At 41.5% G+C, this 21,698-nt stretch overlaps 1 protein-coding gene across 1 annotated transcript; it reads left to right on the forward strand.

Moving 5' to 3' along the window:
* The first annotated feature begins 698 nt into the window (after positions 1-698).
* Positions 699-20,965, forward strand: LIX1L (limb and CNS expressed 1 like). Its single transcript, XM_068964650.1, has 6 exons — positions 699-990; positions 9,979-10,142; positions 13,045-13,185; positions 17,722-17,817; positions 18,378-18,455; positions 18,777-20,965. Exons 1-6 carry the CDS (start codon positions 699-701, stop codon positions 19,017-19,019), a joined length of 1,014 nt encoding a protein of 337 aa, XP_068820751.1. The 3' UTR covers positions 19,020-20,965.
* Positions 20,966-21,698: the final 733 nt, after the last annotated feature.

Below are 21,698 nucleotides of genomic sequence, written 5' to 3' on the forward strand. Positions count from 1 at the left end.
AAACCAACTTTTGCTACGTCCTGGCTATTTAATTTTGAACAATATATCTAGCCTGTCAATTTGCTTATCCATAAAATAATAAAATCTAGTTAGTGATTGCAATTATTAGATAAGACAATCCACTAAAATACATTGTATAGTGTCTGACGTACAGTAAGTATGTGCTCATTAAATGTCAGTATCTTTCCTTCCTTTAGCTCCACTATCAATTGCATATGATCTTGAACAAGTCATATCACTACTCTGAGTCAGTTTCCTCACCCACATCTATGAAATGAAATGATCGGACCAAGACTCAGAATCTTGTCATTCTGTCTACAGTTCTCCCCAGTCATGCATCCAGGCCCCGCTTTTTTCCCCCTCTAGCGTCGCCCTAGGAGTCTGGCCCGCTTTCTAGTACTCGCAAAGATGCGCCGGAGCTAAGCTTCTCCAGGGTTAGAGGTATCGCTTTTTCTCTTTGTAATTGGTTGCTCAGAACCTCCGCCCTCAATAATTTGCCTATGGTGGAGGGGCAGCTGGCCAGCTCCCGCCCCATCTCTGGTGATTGGCATAGGACTTGGCTCGTCCCCGCCCCCGTTTGACTGACGGCTGGGCTCCGGCACCTCCTTCAGTCCCTGGGCGCTCGCTGGCGGGGGCGGCTGGGACCGTTAGCTCGCCAGGCTGGCAGGCTCCGGGCCGCTACTCCACTAGCGGCTGGGATGGAGACCTTGCGAGCTCAGCGACTGCAGCCTGGAGTGGGCACGAGCGGGAGGGGCACTCTGCGAGCGCTTCGGCCCGGAGTGACTGGGGCCGCGGCTGCCACCGCCACACCCCCAGCGGGCCCCCCGCCGGCCCCGCCGCCCCCCGCACCGCCCCCGCCGCCTCTGCTTCTGTCCGGGGCCGCCGGGCTGCCGCTGCCCCCCGGCGCCGCAGGCAGCCCTGTGGTACTGCGGGAGGCTGTGGAGGCCGTGGTGAGAAGCTTCGCCAAACACACGCAGGGCTATGGCCGAGGTGAGTCTGCGGGGTCTGGCCTCCTCCGGGACACCCTCTCTGTAAGGGAGCTTTGCTCCCACAGTCCTCTGGATCGCTTTTCCTGGCTCAGAGCCCTCACATGCATTTCCTTTTGGGGAGTTTCCTTCAGGGCTACACACACAGAGACATGCACACGCACAGACGCGCATATTCATACACACGTTTAAGCCTCTCACCCCTCCCCTTTATTGAGTTACTACTATATTCTCCAGGGACCCGTTTTTACAGATGTAGCCTTCTTTTCTTCCCAATCTTTTCCTCTTTAGAAATGGACTTCCTCCTGTAGCTTAGTGCTTTAACATCTCTCTGCCTTTACAGACCAGTCCCCATTGTGTGGGATCCTATCCTTTATCTCAGAACCAAGACATTTCTCAGCCACATCCTCTCAGTCTTTCTTCTGTGATCCCAGCAATTCCTGGGCTCCGGCTAATTTACTCTATCTCCTTAACCTTGACTTTTAAATTCTTTTCTTACTTATGTCACTCTGAGATTTCCAGTGCAACTTCAGATTTACTGGGGAATTAGGCAGGGCTTTCACAAGTCACCTGTAAATTGTGCTTTTAAATTTGGACCCCTGCCAGCTTCCTGTGACTTAGTGCCCTGCTTCGGTGTCTTTTTAAGTATGGAGCCTCACAATTCCAGCCTCTCTGTCTGTCTGGCTCTGTTTTCCTGGCCCTTGCCCAGGAACTGAGGATAAATCCCAGGTCTTGGCTCTCTCAATGTTAAATTCAGTGGAAATGAGCCAGACAGAAACCCTATTTCCTTTAGAAATCTTCATCTTAAACATGCCTAATTTCCCAGGTTTCTGAAAAGGGGGATGTGAGGATTTTCTTTGTTGTTTGTGTTTAACCAGTGCAGGATATCATGCGTTTGAGTTCCGAGATTTATAGTGTAAAAAGAAATATATAGTAAGGGATGTGGGGTACAGAATTCAGGTCTGAAATTTCTGAGACATCACTTTTCTCTGCATGGTTAAGTCCTGCTTGACCTGGAAGTGACTGTGTCTCTAACTTTCTAGTTTGTCTCTTTAGGACAGAGAAAGGTTGCAGGGCTTTCTCGTAATGACTTTTTTTTCTTCCTGAGAAAGTGCAGTGAGAGGAGCATACACAAAGGCTTTGGAGTCAGACAAGTCTGGATTAAATCCCAGATTAAGTCTCTGTCACTTGCCAGCTATGTCTCTGTGGAAGAGACTTAACTTCACTGAGCTTTGATTTCCTTTGGAATTATTGTCTCAATAAATGATATATTGCACCTGACAGATATAATGTGTACTTTAAAAATCATAAATATCCTCTCAAGCTTATTGGTTCATTTCTTTGGAAAGAATACATATTTTCTCTCACTGTTAAATCCTAACAGTGTAAAACCAATGATTCCTATAAAAACATTTTAAGATCCATTTTGCTTTATTTGCACAATGATACATTTCCCATCAGTTTCCCTTTGTTCTTTAACATTTTAAACTGCTGCCAAGGGGCTGGCACTCTCCTAGATGCTGGGAATACAAATGCATATTATCTTGAAATTCATCATGAGGGAATTTAATTGTTTTTTTCTAGTTTAACACCTAGATTTAACAGGGCAATGGAATTGCCATTAGCTATTGTCCTGTTACTTCATGCCTCTTTTAAATTGAGACCAAGGGAAGGTCTTTGCTTCTGAGCATAGGAATAGCAACCCTAAATCTGAAGACTTCTTCCTAGAATCTTATAGGTGTTTATTAAAATTGTAGAGGAGTGACTTTTTTTTTTTTTTTTTGGTCTGTGTTACCTCAAGAGGCTATGGTTTAAACTGAGCATCCTGTAAAAACTTTTTCATTTCCTTAGAAAGGATGAGGGTGAGAGTACAAGGGAATTATACTGACAAAGAGCAACTGGTTAGCATTCAGACTCTCTAGCAGTTCAGTCCTCCAGCTTGCCTACCTCCCACCACAGTCCTTCTCATTATTTTTCAGTTTCTCATTTCCAGTCTGGGTGTCCAGCCAGTACTTTGGGAAAGTTTGGCAGATAGTTCAGCTTCAGGCAAGCAGAATCTCTGCCGATTTGGCTCAGAAGACTTTCACCACATGGAATCACTTACTCTGCTTCAATTAATAGGCAAAACTGCCACTGGCCTGTGTCCACACACCCTTGTGACTGATGGCATGATATTTGGGGGCTGGCTGTATTCCCCTGCATAAAATTTACTTTAGTCTTTGCCCAGACCAGTCCTCAATCCAGCAATGCTTTACTGGATTATCTTCAATTGAGATCTTTCATCTTCCTTCTGACTGCTCCAAATTCACCTTTTCCAGGCATGGTCTTTAGATTTACCTTCACTCCTGTAGGCTCTCAGCACTAGATTCTTCTGTTATCTCACTTATTTGTCCTGTATCTCTCACTGCAGTCCCCACTCAAGATGCACACCTAGTTCAGTATGCTGTAGGATCTTAATCAGTTTAGTGCACAGGATTTGGAATCAGAATCTGGCCCTGTCAAATAGTGGCTGTGTAATCTTGGATATGGCAACCCACTCCAGTACTCTTGCCTAGAAAATTCCATGGATGGAGGAGCCTGGTGGGCTACAGTCCATGGAGTCACAAAGAGTCGGACATGACTGAGCGACTTCACTGTACTTCACTTTTAATCTTGGATAAATTACTTTCTCTCTCTAGGCCTCACCTTTTCCATTCATTCAGTTAATGAATATTTATTGATCACCAGGGGTAAACAAGAAACTCAGTCCCTATCTTCATGGCGCTCACAGTCCACTTTATAGAGCATATGTGAGAATTAATGATGCAATAAAACAGGACAGTACAGCAGAAAGAGGACTGGTTTGGGAGGCAAACAAACATTGGTTCTAAATTCTGGTTCTACCGCTGTGGTCTGTTTCCTAACTTGTTCACCATTTGTTCAGTGGGTATTACAATGCCTATCTTAATAGTTCTGTGTGGATTAAATGAACGCATGCAGCAGCTAGTTAGTACTTAATGGGTGGTTGCTATTATTATGCATGTGGAAATGCTTTGAAAGCTGTGCATTTGATAGGTGCTGTTAGCATTACCATTTCATTTACCCCCTTTCCACATGGCATAGACCCCTTCTTCTAATGACTCACAGCTGGTAATCTCTAAGCTGGCACAATTGCCTGAACAACCAAGTTGCTTTCCTTGTTCTGTAACTTCTGTGTTACCCTCTTCAAACCTATCTTTTAAAAAAGTATTGCTGTCCCATGGGACTTTCCTGGTGGTCCAGTGGCTAAGACTTCTCACTTCCAATGCAGGGAACCAGGCTTTTATCCCTGGTCAGGGAACTAGATTCCCACATGCTGCAACTAAAGATCCTCTGCAGCCAAATAAATAAAATTATTGCTATCCTTTTATATCACATATGGTTACATGATTGGAAATTCAGCCCAGCTACTCCACTAGGTTGAACAAATGAATCTTATGTGGTACGTTCTGTTTAGTTGTTCCTTTTCCTCAGAATCACAGACAGCTTTTTTGTTCTAAGTGACAATATAGTTATTAATGAAATGATTGGTCTGGATATTTCCAATGTTTGAAATGTAGGATTAGACCCTGTATTTGTTTCCTGTGGCTGCTCTAACAAATTATCACACACTTAGCTTAAAACAGAAGAAATTTATTCGCTCATAGTTCTAAAGCCCAGAAGTTAAAAATCAGTATCACTGGGCCACAGTCAAGGTGTCACATCAGGCCTGTGTTCCCTCCAGAGGCTCTAGGGGAGAATCTGTTTCTTTGCCTCTTCCAGCTTCTGGTGCTATCAGAATTCCCTGGTTTGTGACAGCATCATTCTAATCCCTGCCTCCATGTTCCTGCTGCTTTCTCCTCTTCTGTTTTTCATCAAGTCTCCTTCCCTAAGGACCCCTGGGCTTACATTTAGGACCCACCAAAGTAATCCATGATAATTTCTCCATCTCAGATCCCTAACTTAATCACATCTGCAAAATCTTTGCCACATAAGGTAACATTCACAGGTTCCAAGGATTAGGAAACGAACCCCTTGGCAGGGTGCATAATTCCACTTACCATAGTCCTCTCCCAAAGTCACTGTCACTTTTCAGTCCCTCTCTTCTGGAGACTGTACAGTGTGGGCTATTCAGGGGTACCTTCTACAAACTGAAATAGGAAGTCAGATGAAATATTGTTAACCAGTTTCCCTATCTTCATAGTAACATGAATTAAGCCAGGTCACACTATTCTTACAAATAGCTGTGAAAAGAAGAGAAGCAAAAAGCAAAGGAGAAAAGGAAAGATATAAGCATCTGAATGCAGAGTTCCAAAGAATAGCAAGGAGAGATAAGAAAGCCTTCCTCAGCGATCAATGGAAAGAAATAGAGGAAAACAACAGAATAGGAAAGACTAGAGATCTCTTCAAGAAAATTAGAGATACCAAGGGAACATTTCATGCAAAGATGGGCTCGATAAAGGACAGAAATGGTATGGACCTAACAGAAGCAGAGGATATTAAGAAGAGGTGGCAAGAATACACAGAAGAACTGTACAAAAAAGATCTTCACAACCAAGATAATCACGATGGTGTGATCACTCACCTAGAGCCAGACATCCTGGAATGTAAAGTCAAGTGGGCCTTAGAAAGCATCACTATGAACAAAGCTAGTGGAGGTGATGGAATTCCAGTTGAGCTATTTCAAATCCTGGAAGATGATGCTATAAAAGTGCTGCACTCAATATGTAAGCAAATTTGGAAAACTCAGCAGTGGCCTCAGGACTGGAAAAGGTCTGTTTTCATTCCAATCCCAAAGAAAGGCAGTGCCAAAGAATGCTCAAACTACTGCACAATTGCACTCATCTCACACACTAGTAAAGTAATGCTCAAAATTCTCCAAGCCAGGCTTCACCGTGGAAGTGATCTGTGAACTTCCAGATGTTCAAGGTGGTTTTAGAAAAGGCAGAGGAACCAGAGATCAAATTGCCAACATCTGCTGGATCATGGAAAAAGCAAGAGAGTTCCAGAACAACATCTATTTCTGCTTTATTGACTATGCCAAAGCCTTTGACTGTGTGGATCACAATAAACTGTGGAAAATTCTGAAAGAGATGGGAATACCAGACCACCTGACCTACCTCTTGAGAAACCTATATGCAGGTCAGGAAGCAACGGTTAGAAGTGGACATGGAACAACAGACTGGTTCCAAATAGGAAAAGGAGTACATCAAGGCTGTATACTGTCACCCTGCTTATTTAACTTCTATGCAGAGTACATCATGAGAAACGCTGGGCTGGAAGAAGCACAAGCTGGAATCAAGATTGCCAGGAGAAATATCAATAACCTCAGATATGCAGATGACACCACCCTTATGGCAGAAAGTGAAGAGGAGCTAAAGAGCCTCTTGATGAAAGTGAAAGAGGAGAGTGAAAAGTTGGCTTAAAGCTCAACATTCAGAAAATGAAGATCATGGCATCTGGTCCCATCACTTCATGGGAAGTGGATGGGGAAACAGTGGAAGCAGTGTCAGACTTTATTTTTTTGGGCTCCAAAATCACTGCAGATTGTGATTGTAGCCATGAAATTAAAAGACACTTACTCCTTGGAAGGAAAGTTATGACCAACCTAGATAGCATATTCAAAAGCAGAGACATCACTTTGCCAACAAAGGTCCGTCTAGTCAAGGCATGGTTTTTCCAGTGGTCTTATATGGATGTGAGAGTTGGACTGTGAAGAAAGCTGAGCGCTGAAGAATTGATGCTTTTGAACTGTGGTGTTGGAGAAGACTCTTGAGGGTCCCTTGGACTGCAAGGAGATCCAACCAGTCCATCCTAAAGGAGATCAGTCCTGGTTGTTCATTGAAAGGACTGATGCTATAGCTGAAACTCCAATACTTTGGCCACCTCATGCGAAGAGTTGACTCATTGGAAAAGACTCTGATGCTGGGAGGGATTGGGGACAAGAGGAGAAGGGGACAACAGAGGATGAGATGGCTGGATGGTATCACCAACCCAATGGACATGAGTTTGAGTGAACTCCAGGAGTTGGTAATGGACAGGGAGGCCTGGTGTACTGAGATTCATGGGGTCACAAAGAGTTGGACATGACTGAGCGACTGAAATGACTAACTAACTGACTGACACTGTTCTTACCATCTTGTATGATCAGAGAGAATCTTCTCACTCACTTAATTTCATTATCTATTTATCCATGCTGCCCCACTATAAAACTTTATTTTTATAAAATTTTTTATTATAGTTTCATGTGTTGTTTTAGTATTTTTACTCTGGTGTATGTGTACTCTCTCTTACCACTTAGACATTCATCTAATATTTTATCTCCTAAGGGAAAAACCAAAAGTATTCTCTTTCATGTTTTGTTCAAAATTATGGTACAAGCACTTAAATATTCCTCACTACCTTAGTCTTTCCTGTCCCTTTTAGCCCAGAATCTATCAGTGACCTCCAAAAACCAATTGTAGCTGTCAGATGTGTACGTCTCAGTAATTGTTACCCTTCTACCTCACTGTCCTTTAGCCATCCTTATGCAAGCCATTATATCCATGGTTTGTCACTGAAAATCTGATAAAAACTATGAGCATTCTCCTACCATGCACATGCACACACACGCACACACAGAGACACGCTTAATTTTACTTAGAGTTTTGAAGGTCTTGTGAACCCCTATGAAGTTCAACCACCGAGTGGACTTTGGACCCTGGGTTAAGATTCCCAAGTTGGAAAAAACATTGGCATCAGGTTCTGCTACAGCTGTGTGACCTCAACCAAATCACTTACCCTTCCTTAGCCTGAGATAGACTAGATAACCTCTCAAGTCCCTTTTAGCTGTAGAAATGAATGGGCCTCGTGGGCTTCCCTGGTGGTTCAGACGGTAAAGAATCTGCTTGCAATGCCGGAGACCCAGGTTTGATTCCTAGCCAGGGAAGATGCCCTAGAGAAGGAAATGGCAGGGAAGATTCAATATTCTTGCCTGGAGAATTTCATGGACAGAGGAGCCTGGTGGGCTACAGTCCATGGGATCGCAAAGGGCTGGACACAACTGAGTGACTAACACTTATGAGCATTTTCAAATGCAGATCACAATTCATTGCCTTTTTCCCTGATCATTTGCTCAATTTCTCATTTCATACTCACATTTCTGAAATAAGACTCCCTATTTCATTTGGCTTTGAGTAATTCTTTTTAAAAAAAAGCCCTATACTCTATGCCAAAACGGATTTAACTGGATAGAGAATGGTCATGTGCTTTTTAATAGGACCTTCCCCATTATAGCAGTCTTCTCCCCTTCCTCTTTATTTCAGTATTCTCCTTGTTGTTTGCATGTCATAGGACCTGTCACCCAGCACGTTGTGCTAGATTGCCTCAAAGAGGGAACTGAGCCTGAAAAGATCTCAATGAAAAGAACAAAGGTGGCTAAGCTTTCTGGGCAGCAATGACCTTTGAAGAGTCCCTGCTAAAACTAAGGGTGGGAAAGAGAAAGTTTCCTTTTCATGCTGTGTTTTAATGGAAGAATGAACATTTTAAAAAGTCAGTTAAATATAGGGTATTAGTTAAGAGCTTATGCTGCTTTTGAAACCCTGGTTGGTACATGGAGTGCTTGCTTCAGTTGCAGAGCAGTAAGATAAGTTATTATTGTCCATTTTGAACACCTTCATGGCAAGAAATGTATGTTACTCGTCTTGGCATCTCTAATGTCTGGAATAGAGCTGTGCATCTATTGAGTGCTCAACATTTTGCTCAGTGTGTAGGTGGCAGCCATGAAAATGTGCTGGTTAATATCTGGTGCTGCAGGGAGCATAATTGACTGACAGCCTTAAACTGCTGTCCCCTCTGAGTTCATCACCAGGTTTGCATTGAGGCCATACACCCTGTTGGCTGCTCTGTCAGAGACTGAGCGCAGCAAGGGTGCTAACTCAGGCATATCCTGAGATGTGGGATTCCTTTGGTTTGAGTATCTGGCCAAACCTTTCTTGGAACTGTGCTGCAGTCTGAGACTCTCATATCCACACTTCCTGCCTTGCCTCTCTTCTTCCACAGGTGTCAGACCGTGAACCTGGTCTGAAGGCTCTCCCTTCTCCTTCTTCCTCCCCAACAAATTTCTTGCATGTCTGACTCATCTTGGTGTCTTCTCCTTGTCAGACCTTAACTCACATAATATAGTAGAATTAACAAGTCCTTGTTGTAACAAAGGGTGGAGAGTGGTCATGGAAGATATTGGTGAATATGTGTGATCATTTATTGCTATGAGGCTTTTAGTTAAAGCCATTTGAAATTTTGGCACTCTAGAGTCAAAGAGATCCTTTCCAAAGGCAAACTGATTTTATCCTGCCATCCATTTAAAAACCCTTCAGTAGCTTCCCATTGCTCCAGGATAAAGCCAGTATTCTAACATGACCCATCACATCTGACCTGATCTGGCCCTGGCTTTTTCTTTTTCTCTTGCAACCTCATCTTGCATTGTATTACCCCTCACTGTCTCTTATCTGGCCATACGAGTCCCCTTATTCATTGTACTTCCTGCTTACAGAGCCATTGTCCATGCTATTTCTTCTGTTCAGAGCACTTTTCTCTCACCTTTTCACCTAGTGATACTTATATCCGAGCTTAAATACTACCTTGTCAGGGTAATATTTAATATTTATTCTTAGCCAGCTGACTAATTGTGGAATAATCTACTTGTACTTCGTCAGGTAGTAATGGTATGCTGACCTTGGAAACTCTGGCCTCCAATATTTATGCTATTCTCTTTTGGTGTCTAAGACTAACCAAAATGTGAACTAGAGAGGTGAGGGAAGTATATTCTGGTCTTCCTATACAAATGAACTCAATTACAGCCTTGGCTTATTAATTTAAATGCTTTTAAATGGTGATAAGTGGGGATCTAGGAAGGAGTAGTCTCTTAACGTAAGTACGGGTTACAGATAGTGTATTGAAGCAGAGCACCATGTGGAAGCATTCTTATTGCTGAACTGAACTACTTCTCTTTTTATAGTGAATGTGGTGGAGGCACTTCAGGAATTCTGGCAGATGAAACAGTCACGAGGGGCTGACTTGAAGAATGGGGCCCTAGTGGTTTATGAGATGGTTCCCGCCAACAGTCCTCCCTATGTCTGTTATGTCACCCTGCCTGGGGGAAGTTGCTTTGGGAGTTTCCAGGTAAGAGATGGGAGGCAAATGTAGCAGAGATAAATCTGTAGGTGCTAGTGGTGGCTTTCTCTATCACTTTGGTCATTAAATCTCGGTCCAAAGTCACCTATTTGAGGACTTGGACCAGTTCTGGGTAAATCATTCTAACGAGTATCTGAGGCTCATTTGATCAGAAAACAACCTTGGTAGCATGCTTTTCTTTTTAGTGTGTGCGCTAAGTCGCATCAGTCGTGCCTGACTCTGAGATCCTATGGAGCCTGCCAAGCTCTGCTATTCATGGGATTCTCCAGATAAGAATACTGGAGTGGGTTGTCATGCCCTCCTCCACTGGGTTTGAGTTTTTTTTAATTTATTTATTTTTTCATTGAACGATAATTGCTTTATAGGATTTTGTTGTTTTTGTCAAATGGGTTTGAGTTTTTGAAAGCTGAAAGAGAAGCAAACTACTGGCACCTAACTCGTGTTCTGATCTGGCTTCCAGGTTCCTGCTGTCTCTTTTTGAGGACATAGGATAATATCCATCGCCCGCACTACTTCTTCATAGGCTGTGGCCAAGGAAAGCAGTGTTTGAGTTCTCTAAGAAATCAAAGGAGGACTATGCATGGTGGAAATAGTACTCATCTAAGAGTTAGCAGATCCAAATTCTCATTCCCCTGACTGCTAGCAGGGCAAGTCAAGTAATTTCTATGGGCCTTGGTTTCTCCATCTATAACATGAAGGAGACAGAGTAGATTATTTCTAGCCAGTATTTCTGGTACTAACTTTCTACAATTATATAAAAGACTTGTATATGATGATGAAAAGAGTTGATGCTATTGTAGGGTAACAAGAAATTTGACCAGTGTGAATATTATCATCAAAGATGAATTTTTCACATTGTAGACAGGAAAGTAGCTTCCTGAAATGTCAACTTAGAGCCTGAATAGGAATTTAGGGAGGAGACTAGACACTTTTGTTCTGTTTTCCGTATGGCTTGAATAACCCTTAGACAAAGTTATACCCTCTGCTATGTGCTTCCATAGCACCTTGAACTTCCCCTGTCAAATTACTTACCACAACATATCATTATTGAGTGTTTCTCTCTCCTAGTGGACTGTGCTCTATGGCGGCAGAGACAGTGTCAGTCTTCTTTCTTATTCAGGTTTAAATCTCTACCGTCCAACTCAGTGCCCAGCACAGAATAGACATTCAATAAATCTGTTGCATGAATGAGTGCCATTGTAGCTCAGTTGCAGTTTCAAATAGAAACTGTCCAAAGGGAGCTTCATTTCAAATTGGGTGACTAAATGTTTCTCTCAGAACCCCAGCCATTTCAGAGAAATAAATATGTGCCCAAGATAACTAATTTTTATCTTTTGCTTCTAGAAAATAAGATCTTTCCTTCCTTCTCCTACCTCATCATACCGTTGAATAAAGATTTAATAATCTTATGGTGATGCCCCAAGTGAGTGGAAGTCGCTCAGTCGTGTCCAACTCTTTGAGACCCCATGGACTATAGTCCATGGAATTCTCCAGGGCAGAATACTGGAGTGGGTAGCCTTTCCCTTCTCCAGGATGCCCCAAACTGGGGCATTCAATTTCTGTTATTTCCTGAAAGAGTAGAATTATCTCTCTTGGCCTCTTTTAGCTTATATCTTTTATATCCACTTTGGCAGGTGAGATTTCTCCTGCTGGTTTTCTTCACAGATGATTTTTTGGAAAGAGCACCATACAGTAGCATGGGCAGCAGGCTAATAAATAGTGAGAGAAGTGGAAACAGAAACTGCATAAGCAAGAAGCTGTAGGGTTAATGTACCAAACTCCGTATGTTGTCTCAGAGAGACCTGTCAGCCAAAAGAAATTGGGAATTACTGAAATTAAGGATGGCTAAGTAGCAAACATAATCTGGTCTACTTTTAAAAATTACATCACGTTCTTTACTCTAATCCTAATCATAAATGACAAAGGTCACAGAGGCCTTTGAAACAGCCAGTAAAAATGAATTTTAAAGGTGGCTAGGGATGGCAACCCACTCCAGTATTCTTGCCTGGAGAATCCCAGGGACGGGGGAGCCTGGTGGGCTGCCATCTATGGGGTCGCACAGAGTCGGACACGACTGAAGCGACTTAGCAGCAGCAGCAGGGATCTGAAGTTGAGTGATTCAAGATTTTCGAAAATCAGACTTTCTTTTTGGTACATATGTTGGATACAGTGTAAAAACATGAGTTAATTTTTAATTTATTCTTGTTTTCCTCGAGTCAGCTTTCCTTTCCCTAGCTACCTCTCTTCTCTTTGCCTCCACTAGGAGGGGGTGGAGGAGAGACTATAAAATCCTTCCTCAGACCTTAGACTCCATTCAGGGATAGTTCCCTGGCTCATTGCATTAGTGGGGAAACTGCCTGCACATAGCTAAGGGTAAAGTCCAAGAATCCTAAATGGGTGCTTCGGATAGATTCTAGAGGGCTCTTCTGCAGAAGCAGCCTAGATACAGCTTTGTTCTAACCTTAGGTTATCTAGAGGGATAAAAAAAAAATCTTGCCCATCTCGTCTACAGAATAAAAGAACACGATACAGATTTCTAACAGACTGGCCAGAATCTGGCTTTTGAGCAATTAATTCTGTTGACAGCTTAAACAGAGGTACTTTTCGTATCCAGTGATTATATGCTGACTTCAGCAATCTTCTCCATCCTGCCTTCAATTTGGTATGAGCCACAGCTGTCTCCAGTTCCTTAATGACTCCAGGATGTTGAATCAAACTTATGCTTCCAAGTGCCCGACCATTTTACAATAAAAACTATGGAGGGTGTGTAGAACAAACTGACTTTTGCAAAGAGTATCCAAGTGTTGTCTGTGCCAAGTGTTTCCCTCCACTTCTTCTTTCCTCTCTCTCAGATACACATATACACATATTTTCTCTGTTTACTGCCTAGTTTTGTCCCACAAAAGCTGAAGCCCGGCGGAGTGCTGCAAAGATTGCACTAATGAACTCTGTGTTTAATGAACATCCTTCCAGAAGAATCACTGATGAGTTCATTGAGAAGAGTGTCTCTGAGGCCCTGGCATCTTTCAATGTAAGTTACTTGGAGTTGGAAAGGAGGAGAGTGGGGGATGGGAGAATTGGCTGATTGTGAAATCTTGTGTATTACTAGGAAACAGGGCATGAATTCTTAGTTTTCTTTCCTGTCTAAATTTCTGTTCTGTTTATTTTCTGTCAGTCTTTTGTATTACATGCTCCAAATGCTTCAGTCTCTAAATCTGTGTATGTCTTTGTTATTTTGTCTCTTTCATTATGCCTCTGGTATCTAGAAATATTTATTTCAAGATTTATGGACTTTTAGAGATATTATAAAATAAAAATTGAACCGGAATTTCACTTTTCCCAATTTTGGTTTAAGACCTTACTCCCTTTTTCCTTCACTCTTTTTTTATACAACTGTTTTTATTGTCACTTGTTTCCTGCCTCCATTACTTCATCTTGTTAATAAAGAACATGTTACAATATAAGTGTCTTGTCTTTTCATGTTTCTAGGAATGTGGAGGATAATTTATTTACTCTCTTTAAAAAGAACATCTTTTCTTTCAAATGATAATGACAATGATGATAACCATAGCAAATCCTAACTGAGTACTTATTTTGTACCAGGGACTATTCTAGGGGATTTATATGTAGTTTATCTCATTTCATCTTCACAACAGTCCTATGAGGTATGGTGGTGGTGGTGGTTTAATCGCTAAGTTGTGTCTGACTCTTGCGACCTGATGGACTGTAGCCTGCCAGGCTCCTTTGCCCATGGGATCCTCCAGGCAAGAATACTGGAGTGGGTTGCCATTTCCTTCTCCCAGGGCATCTTCCCAACCCAGGAAATGAACCTGGGTCTCCTGCATTGCAGGCAGATTCTTTACCAACTGAGCTATGAGGGAAGCCCTCCCTATGAGGTATAAGTACTATTGATACCCCTCTTTTACAGATGAGGAAATTATAAACACAGAAGTGAAGTTTTGCCTAAAGTAATATAGCTTGTAGATGGTAGAACCAAGACTAGAACCCAAGTCAGCTTACAAACTTTTCTAGCTTAGAGGTACATCTTAAAAATTAGCACTGCTTTCATCCTTCCTCTCAAAAGACCATTGATAGGGAGATAAAGTCAGATCAATTTTCTGTTTCTGTTTTCTTTACATTTAAGATGTAATTGCATATACTAAACTGCTTCACTTATCTGTTTCGGAGATTAGTGTTGAACACTTTGACTCAATAATCCTTCTGTTACCTAGGACCCATCTGTTTTTCTCCTATTACCCTGTCAAGCAGTGTCTGCAGGGAATAAAACATTTTCTATTAATCAAATCAGTTAAAGCACATTTTTCAGTCTTAAATCATCTAATGTATTGACATTATAAAATGAAACATTAGTTTGGATTATAGAAAACAGTGCTTATGAGCATGGGTTCTGAATTTATTTTGAAATTTTGCTTCTATTTATGTGACTTTGAACAAGTTAGTCTTTTCCAGTTTCCTCATCTGTAGAATAGGATAACAGTTATACCTATCACGTAGGATTCTTGGATAAAAGAGATTATGTTCCAGCATTTAGCACATGCTATCTGTTTAGGTGCCTTTGGATGCAAATAATAGAAAAATCTCACTTCAAATTGACTTAATAAATAAAGGAAGGAAATTTATTACCTAACATGATAAGAAGTCTAGAGGTAGGGCAGATTTCAGGACTGGATGATTCCATGGATTAAGAATGTCATCATTTAGGACAGCAGCTCCAACCTGGACTTCAAGTCCCATTTTGACATAAAGGACGAGTTCTGTTGTCCCATCTGCAGGAGCACACTCTTGGGAGGTTGAAGTGGGGAGATACTCAGGTGCAAAATTTCCTGCAAAATAGCTGTTTGGGAGTCTTGGTCACCAGATCTGAATGAAGCAGACGGTTTTTTTTGGTCTGTACTGGGTCTTCATTGTTGTGCACAGGCTTTCTGTAGTTGTGGCAAGTGTGGGCTACTCTCTAGTTGTGGCGTGTGGGCTCTTGGCAGGTTAGCTCAGTAGTTATGGTACATGGGCCCTAGAGCATATGGGCCTCAGTGGTTGTGGAGCACAGGCTTAGTTGCTCCTTGGCATGTGGGATCTTCCTGGACCAGTGATCCAACTGAGCCCCTGCATTGGCTAGCAGATTCTCAACACCTGGACCACCAGGGAAGTCCAAAGCAGGCTTTAAAGCCATTTTTATTTATTTATTTATTTACTTTTGGCTGTGCTGGCTCTTTGTTGCTACACAGGCTTTTCTCTAGTTGCAGTGAGTAGGTGCTACTCTCTGGTTATGGTGTGTGGGCTTCCCCCTGGGGTGTTTTCTCTTGTTGCAGAGTACAGTCTCTAGGGAGAGCTGGGCTTCAGTAGTTGCAGCTCCCAGGCTCTAGAGCACAGTCTCAATAGTTGTGCTTTGTTGCTTTGTGGCATGTGGGATCGTTCCAGATCAGGGATCAAACCTGTGTCTTCTGTATTGGCAGGCGGATTCTTTAGCACTGAGCCACGAGGGAAGCATCAAAACAGACTTCTAACCTGGAGAAAAAAAAGAAAAGAGTATCATCTACTGGCCAAAATTCTTTCCATCTTTCCGGTCAGCCATCCTCTAGATATTGGCTTTGCCCTTGGGCTGACTCACCTCAGGGTACAAGACAGAGACAGAATTCCATTTGCCAAATACAGAGTTAACTACATTCAGAGACAGAAAGAGACCATCTTTTCTAGTATCTCCTTAGTAGTAAGGACTCTATTCCCAGAGGCTCTCCAGCAGACCTTCCCTCTATCACCCATGCCCAAATCAGTTACAGGCAAAGGAGATTAGGGTTTACCCACTTGGAGTTAGGATAAAATCACTCTTCCCTGAGGTAATTGGGAGATGCATAGGCCCTGTAGTATGGAAGGAAATAGACATTGGGTAGGTCACCCGCAGTATCTGCTACAAAGTGTTTAAGAAATGTAAACTGTTATTATTTTCGTGCCACTATTCTTTTTTTTTATTAACCTCTCAAATTGAGAACTTAGTGGATGTCTCATTAATATCCCAGGAAATTCCCCTTCTCCAAAAAAAATGATTTTCATTTGGTCTCAGCCATGGGTAAAGAGTGATGTCCACATTTTTTGCTTTTAACTTTTGTCCTTTAAAAGTCCTGAATCTGACACTACATTCTGTCTTTTGACAAATCACCTAGCCTCTGTGGTTTTGAATTTCCTCATTTGTAAAATAAGTAGATTAAATTAAATTAATTCTAATTCCTTTCCAATTATATTCTGATGTTCCTATCACTAATCAAGTGTTCTGTGATTAAATGTTTATTGAATAAATGGAGTTCATTTATAACCTTGTTAGGTATAGAAGTATCCTATGAGACGGAACTTGCCAATGTTGGGTCATGCCGTTTGGTATACTCCAGATAGTTTACAGATGTGCCATGATACTGATCCCCTCAACTCTCAGGGGAACTGAGAGAGGCGTGAGGCAGATGGACTCTAGATGTTTCTAGATCAGGTTGACAAAAAGGATCACTAGTAAACCAGGAGATGCCTTCATTTTGGAAGTCCCTGCAAGACCCTGGACCTAGAATTATCTTCAATAATATGAAACCACCAACCAAATAGCACAAACCAGAGCCTGTACCAGAATGGATTTGGATTGTGTAACTGGATACCAGGTCCAATATGATAATGCACCTACATTATATGCTTAGAATTGTTAGACTAAATTTATCTTTTTTTAATTTAAAGTTTTAAAAGAATATCTGTAATCCTTAAAATAATCCTGTAAGATAGATCTATGATTATTCTCATTTTACAAATAAGGTAGCTGGGGAACAGAGAGGTTAAATGACTTCACCAAGACCATAAGAGTAGTCCAGTACATGCTCTTAACTTCTATACTGTATTGTTTTTCATACACTCTAGGCTTACAGGTAGGTCAATGTATCTTAACTCGACCCTGGCAGGGTCATGTTGCCAGTAGAAGACACACGAGGCAAATGTCCAGGAGGCCAAACTGCTACCCAGAATTTGCCATGCTTATGATTTTTACAGTCACTCTTTAAAATGCATTTGCTAATTGCCCTCTAGGTTAGTCCAGTCTTATATGCTGAACTCACTCTGTTATTTTAGCTAAATCAAGACTCTCCTCTATGTTTCAGTGCTCTCCCTTTTCTAAAATAGGGAAAATCAGATTGACCTGTCTCTATCACTTAAGTTAAAATGTGTGATGGCTCCAGAGGCCTCGAGGATTGCGCTGAGCAGTAGAATAGCCACTAGCCACATGTAGCTATTGAGCACTTGAATTGAGATATGCTGTAAGATGAAACAGACACCAAATTTTGAAAACTTAGCATAAGGAAAACAACGTTTCATTAATAAATTTTATACTAATTATAGTTGAAATAATATTTTAAGTATATTAGGTTAAATAAACTATGCTATTAAAATTAATACTATTTGTTTTTACTGTAATATGGCAACTAAATTAAACACATGACTTGCATTATATTTCTCCTGGACAGTGCTGCTCGAGGTGATAATCCTGACTGAAAATCTATTGTCTTTTCTTTTCCTCTGTTACCAGGGCAACAGGGAGGAAGCTGACAACCCCAATACAGGGATTGGTGCTTTTCGATTTATGTTGGAATCCAACAAGGGCAAGTCAATGTTGGAATTTCAGGTACTATACTATTCCACCTACTTCCCTAGCTCTAATAACATGGATTAGAGTGTACACACACACAGACACACACATACACACACACATGCCTCATACTAAGACTCAGTTGGAAAGGAAAGGAGAAAAGGTTATAGAATATTTTTCAAAATATAAATATCTTCCTTCCCCCAAGGCCCCAAGGACATATCAGAGTTGGTATAAGGCATGCTCCCACAAATACATTTTGTGAAAGTTTCCCCATTTAATTATTTTTTAAAAAATCAACATTTAATTGTGTATTTGAGTGCCTCAGGTCTTAGTTGCACCATGCCGGATTTTCGTTATGTCATGTAGGATCTTTTGTTGGGGTGCGTGGACTCTCTAGTTGTGGCAACCAGGCTTAGTTGCTCTGTTGCATGTGGGATCTTAGTTCCCTGACCAGGGATTGAACCTGCATCCCCGGCATTGCAAGGCAGATTCTTAACCACTGGACCACCAGGGAAGTACTCCCTGCCCCATATTTAATTTTTATGCAACCTCCATATACCACTGTCCTGGCACTTCATATTTTCTTCCTCCAGGAGCTAATGACAGTTTTTCAGCTGCTGCACTGGAATGGCAGCCTTAAGGCCATGAGGGAAAGACAGTGCTCTCGGCAGGTAAGAGTTCCTGTGGATGAGGGGAGACTGGCAGAAGGGCTGTTTTGAGGTGGCTGTTGTGTTATAAATAAGCAGGCCTACCAGGTTGTGAGTCTTGAAACGCTTACGTAAAGTGCCCACTTCATTCCTATAATCTTAACTGTGATTCTTTTACTCGCCTTGCTTCTCCCACCAGGAGGTTTTCCTGTAAGACTCTCCTCAGAGGACACCAGTGCTGACTTTGGTTAGGACTCAAAGGCTGAGAGTTCCTAGTCCCAGTTGGGTTAATGAGGAATGAACCTTTACTTTGTCCGTGACTTTCACATTGCTCTCCCCCTCCAGGAAGTGTTGGCTCATTATTCACACCGAGCCCTAGATGATGATATTCGCCACCAAATGGCATTGGACTGGGTGAGCCGGGAGCAGAGTGTGCCAGGGGCACTGTCTAGAGAGCTGGCCTCTACTGAGCGGGAGCTGGATGAAGCCCGGCTGGCAGGCAAGGAGCTGCGCTTCCACAAGGAGAAGAAAGATATTCTCATGCTGGCTGCTGGGCAGTTGGGCAATATGCATTCCTCCAACTGCTAGGCATCTACCCACATGCTTGCATCATCTCCAGGCCCGTTTTTTATATATCCTTTCTAAGACGTAGTGTGATTTCTGTACATACTTCCTCAATTTTATACTTTAAAATATAGATATATATATGTGTGTATGTATAAATTCTACACCTAGATTCCTATTTGCTAAGATATCCCTTTTCTTACTTCTAGTTTTTGGATGTAGTTGCTTTTGAAACGTATCCACACTGCTTTACAAGAAGAGCAGGCTGTCTTCAGAACTTTGTGGGCTCTTACACTGCCAGTAACTCTGTGTAGTCATTTCAGTTGCACAAAATGACTTACTAGGTGTTCATATCTCCTTTTAAAATAACAAGGAGCTTGAATAAGGACTGTGAGCCCCACCCTTACCTTCATTCCTACTTTCTCTTGGACCAAACAGAGCATGAAAATGAAAACTTTGGCTTTGGTTTCATCTTGAGCTGGGCCTACTTGGTACCAAGTTGTTCCCTCAGCAACTAGGTAATTTCATAACCTACACCACACCACACTACCACCTTACTTCTCTTCTGCCTCCAAACGGTACTTCATTTTAGGGCTTCCTCACTTTATTATTTGAAAGGGAAGTGGAGAGCTGGTGGTTTCTTAATTTTAAAATCATTGCTGAGAAACTTCCCAGGAAGAAGAGAGGAATTATAAACACAGCCTGCAGGGGTTTATCACCTGTTTTGCTTCTGGGGCATAGATGCCATACCATACCAGAATCTATTGAATGGGTAAGGGTTGAAGTTATCTTTCAATATTCTCTTTTCATTCCTCCTCCCCTGCTCACCAAGCTTAGCCCTGTCTATAGATCTTTCTGCTGCAAAGATTGGTAGAAGGTAAAACATATTTCCCTTTCTTAAAAACCTCCTCCCATCATTTTGGTTTTTGGAAACATCTGTCCAATTTGGTGAGGGCTGTTTCTCCTACTCCCATGAAGTGGCTACTGTTTATGACCTTAGATGTATATAACTAGATTCACATTGGTGTTCCTCTTTTCTTTCCTTTTCCTCCACAATGATTATTAGAGCATGAGCTGATCAGGAAAATTAGAAGATACTTTAGCATTATGGCACTTCCTAATAGGAACCATGAGAAACTCCAGGAAGGGAAAAAGAATCAATGATCAGCTACTTATGTTTTTAATATGAATACTATTCTCTTCCCTTACCTCTTTCCTGGGTAAAATAGGAGAAAGATGATCTGGAGTATAGCTAAAGCATTCCCCTTTGGGAGAATTTTTTGTACATCTCTCTAAGACATATTTTCTTCTTGTTTCTGTAATCACCTTTATACTATATTATAGCTCAGTGCACTTCCTAAACTGAGTTTGGGAAATTTAATATTCCTGTAATTACACTTTCCGTTTAACAATTATACACTTTGCTTTTAGAAACAGGTTAGGAAACAGGCTACAATTTGCACATTTGGATCAGATAGGGAAAAGAGGAAAGTCAGCTTTCTTGCTTTTGAAATCATCTTAGTGACCAGTATATATGGGATCAGAGGTAAGGAATCTAACAACAGTTGTATTAGTACTTGAAAGGGATTTCCTTGAATTCTCCGAGCCCCATCTCTGTATTCCATGAAATACATGTAAGGTTGGAGCAGAGGCTCACTGCTTTTAAATAATAGGTGTGTCTATTCAGTTTGTATTTATGTTTATAATCCAGAAATCACAAACCCTCATTTCTCCTTTGCTGTTTTCTCTGGGAAGGGGTGTGAATTATGGAAAGAACTTGTCTTTGCATCTCCTTGATTATTTTTCTCAAATACCAACCAGTAAGATCCCAAAGAACTTGGAGAAAAATTGTTCCCTGATATGTCCACTTTTGGTGTTAAATTTTTACTTACCTTTTTAGTACCCTCTATGTATTTTATATGTATAATTTTATATAATTAAAAATAGATTTTTGTCTAGCGAGCCATATCGACTCTTTCTTGAGACCCATGTATCAGAGAAGTTCTAAAATGACCCTCTTAAAAAAAGTTCAAAAAAGAACTTTTCTTAGTATTTTTAGGGTGGAAGAAATAAGATTGTACTGCTGGGAGAAGGCATCTGCCTCCCCTTCTCCAGAAATTTGAGGAGGCTGAATTTGGTTCTTGACCCTTTCTCCTCAAGTTCTGCCCTTTTCCACTAGCAGTCACACCCACTGTGGTGGCTTAAACTCTGTCATACACACAGTTCTCAAACCTGTTCCTTCCACCCCAACTTCTTTTGAGCTTTTACATCTGTATTTCCACACATTGCACATTACCACCTGAATGACACAAGCTCTTTGAACTTACTTATCTAAAATAAAACCCATTTCTCCATACATGCTCCTCTTTGACTCCCCATGTTACTGAAATTACTGCCCAGGAATCTAAGCTAGAACTTCAATTCTCCTTGAGATCCTTCAATTCCTCTTTGCCATCATCTAGTCAATCACTTACTGTTGAGTTTACCCCTATATAAACTTCCTAATCTGTTTTGTCCATATCTACTGGATTGGTTCATTCCTTTAGCATCTCAGGGCTGGACCACTGCAACAGCTTCCTAATTATCTCTACCTTCATTCTTCATATCCTCTACATTACTATCGGATTTCTTTCTAAAATACTTATCACTGTACCACTCCCTTGCTTAAACTATCATCTAGCTATCTTTACCTTTAGCAGCACT

The sequence above is a fragment of the Capricornis sumatraensis genome, chromosome 2, assembly GCF_032405125.1.
Source record: "Capricornis sumatraensis isolate serow.1 chromosome 2, serow.2, whole genome shotgun sequence".
Lineage (NCBI taxonomy): Eukaryota > Metazoa > Chordata > Mammalia > Artiodactyla > Bovidae > Capricornis > Capricornis sumatraensis.

Excerpts from the sequence above, each read along its gene's own strand:
- LIX1L (XM_068964650.1), top strand. The coding sequence starts at position 699 with ATGGAGACCTTGCGAGCTCAGCGACTGCAGCCTGGAGTGGGCACGAGC. Across the intron at positions 10,143-13,044 it reads GTTGCTTTGGGAGTTTCCAG|TTTTGTCCCACAAAAGCTGA; the intron begins GTAAGAGATGGG and ends TTTACTGCCTAG. Across the intron at positions 13,186-17,721 it reads AGGCCCTGGCATCTTTCAAT|GGCAACAGGGAGGAAGCTGA; the intron begins GTAAGTTACTTG and ends CTCTGTTACCAG.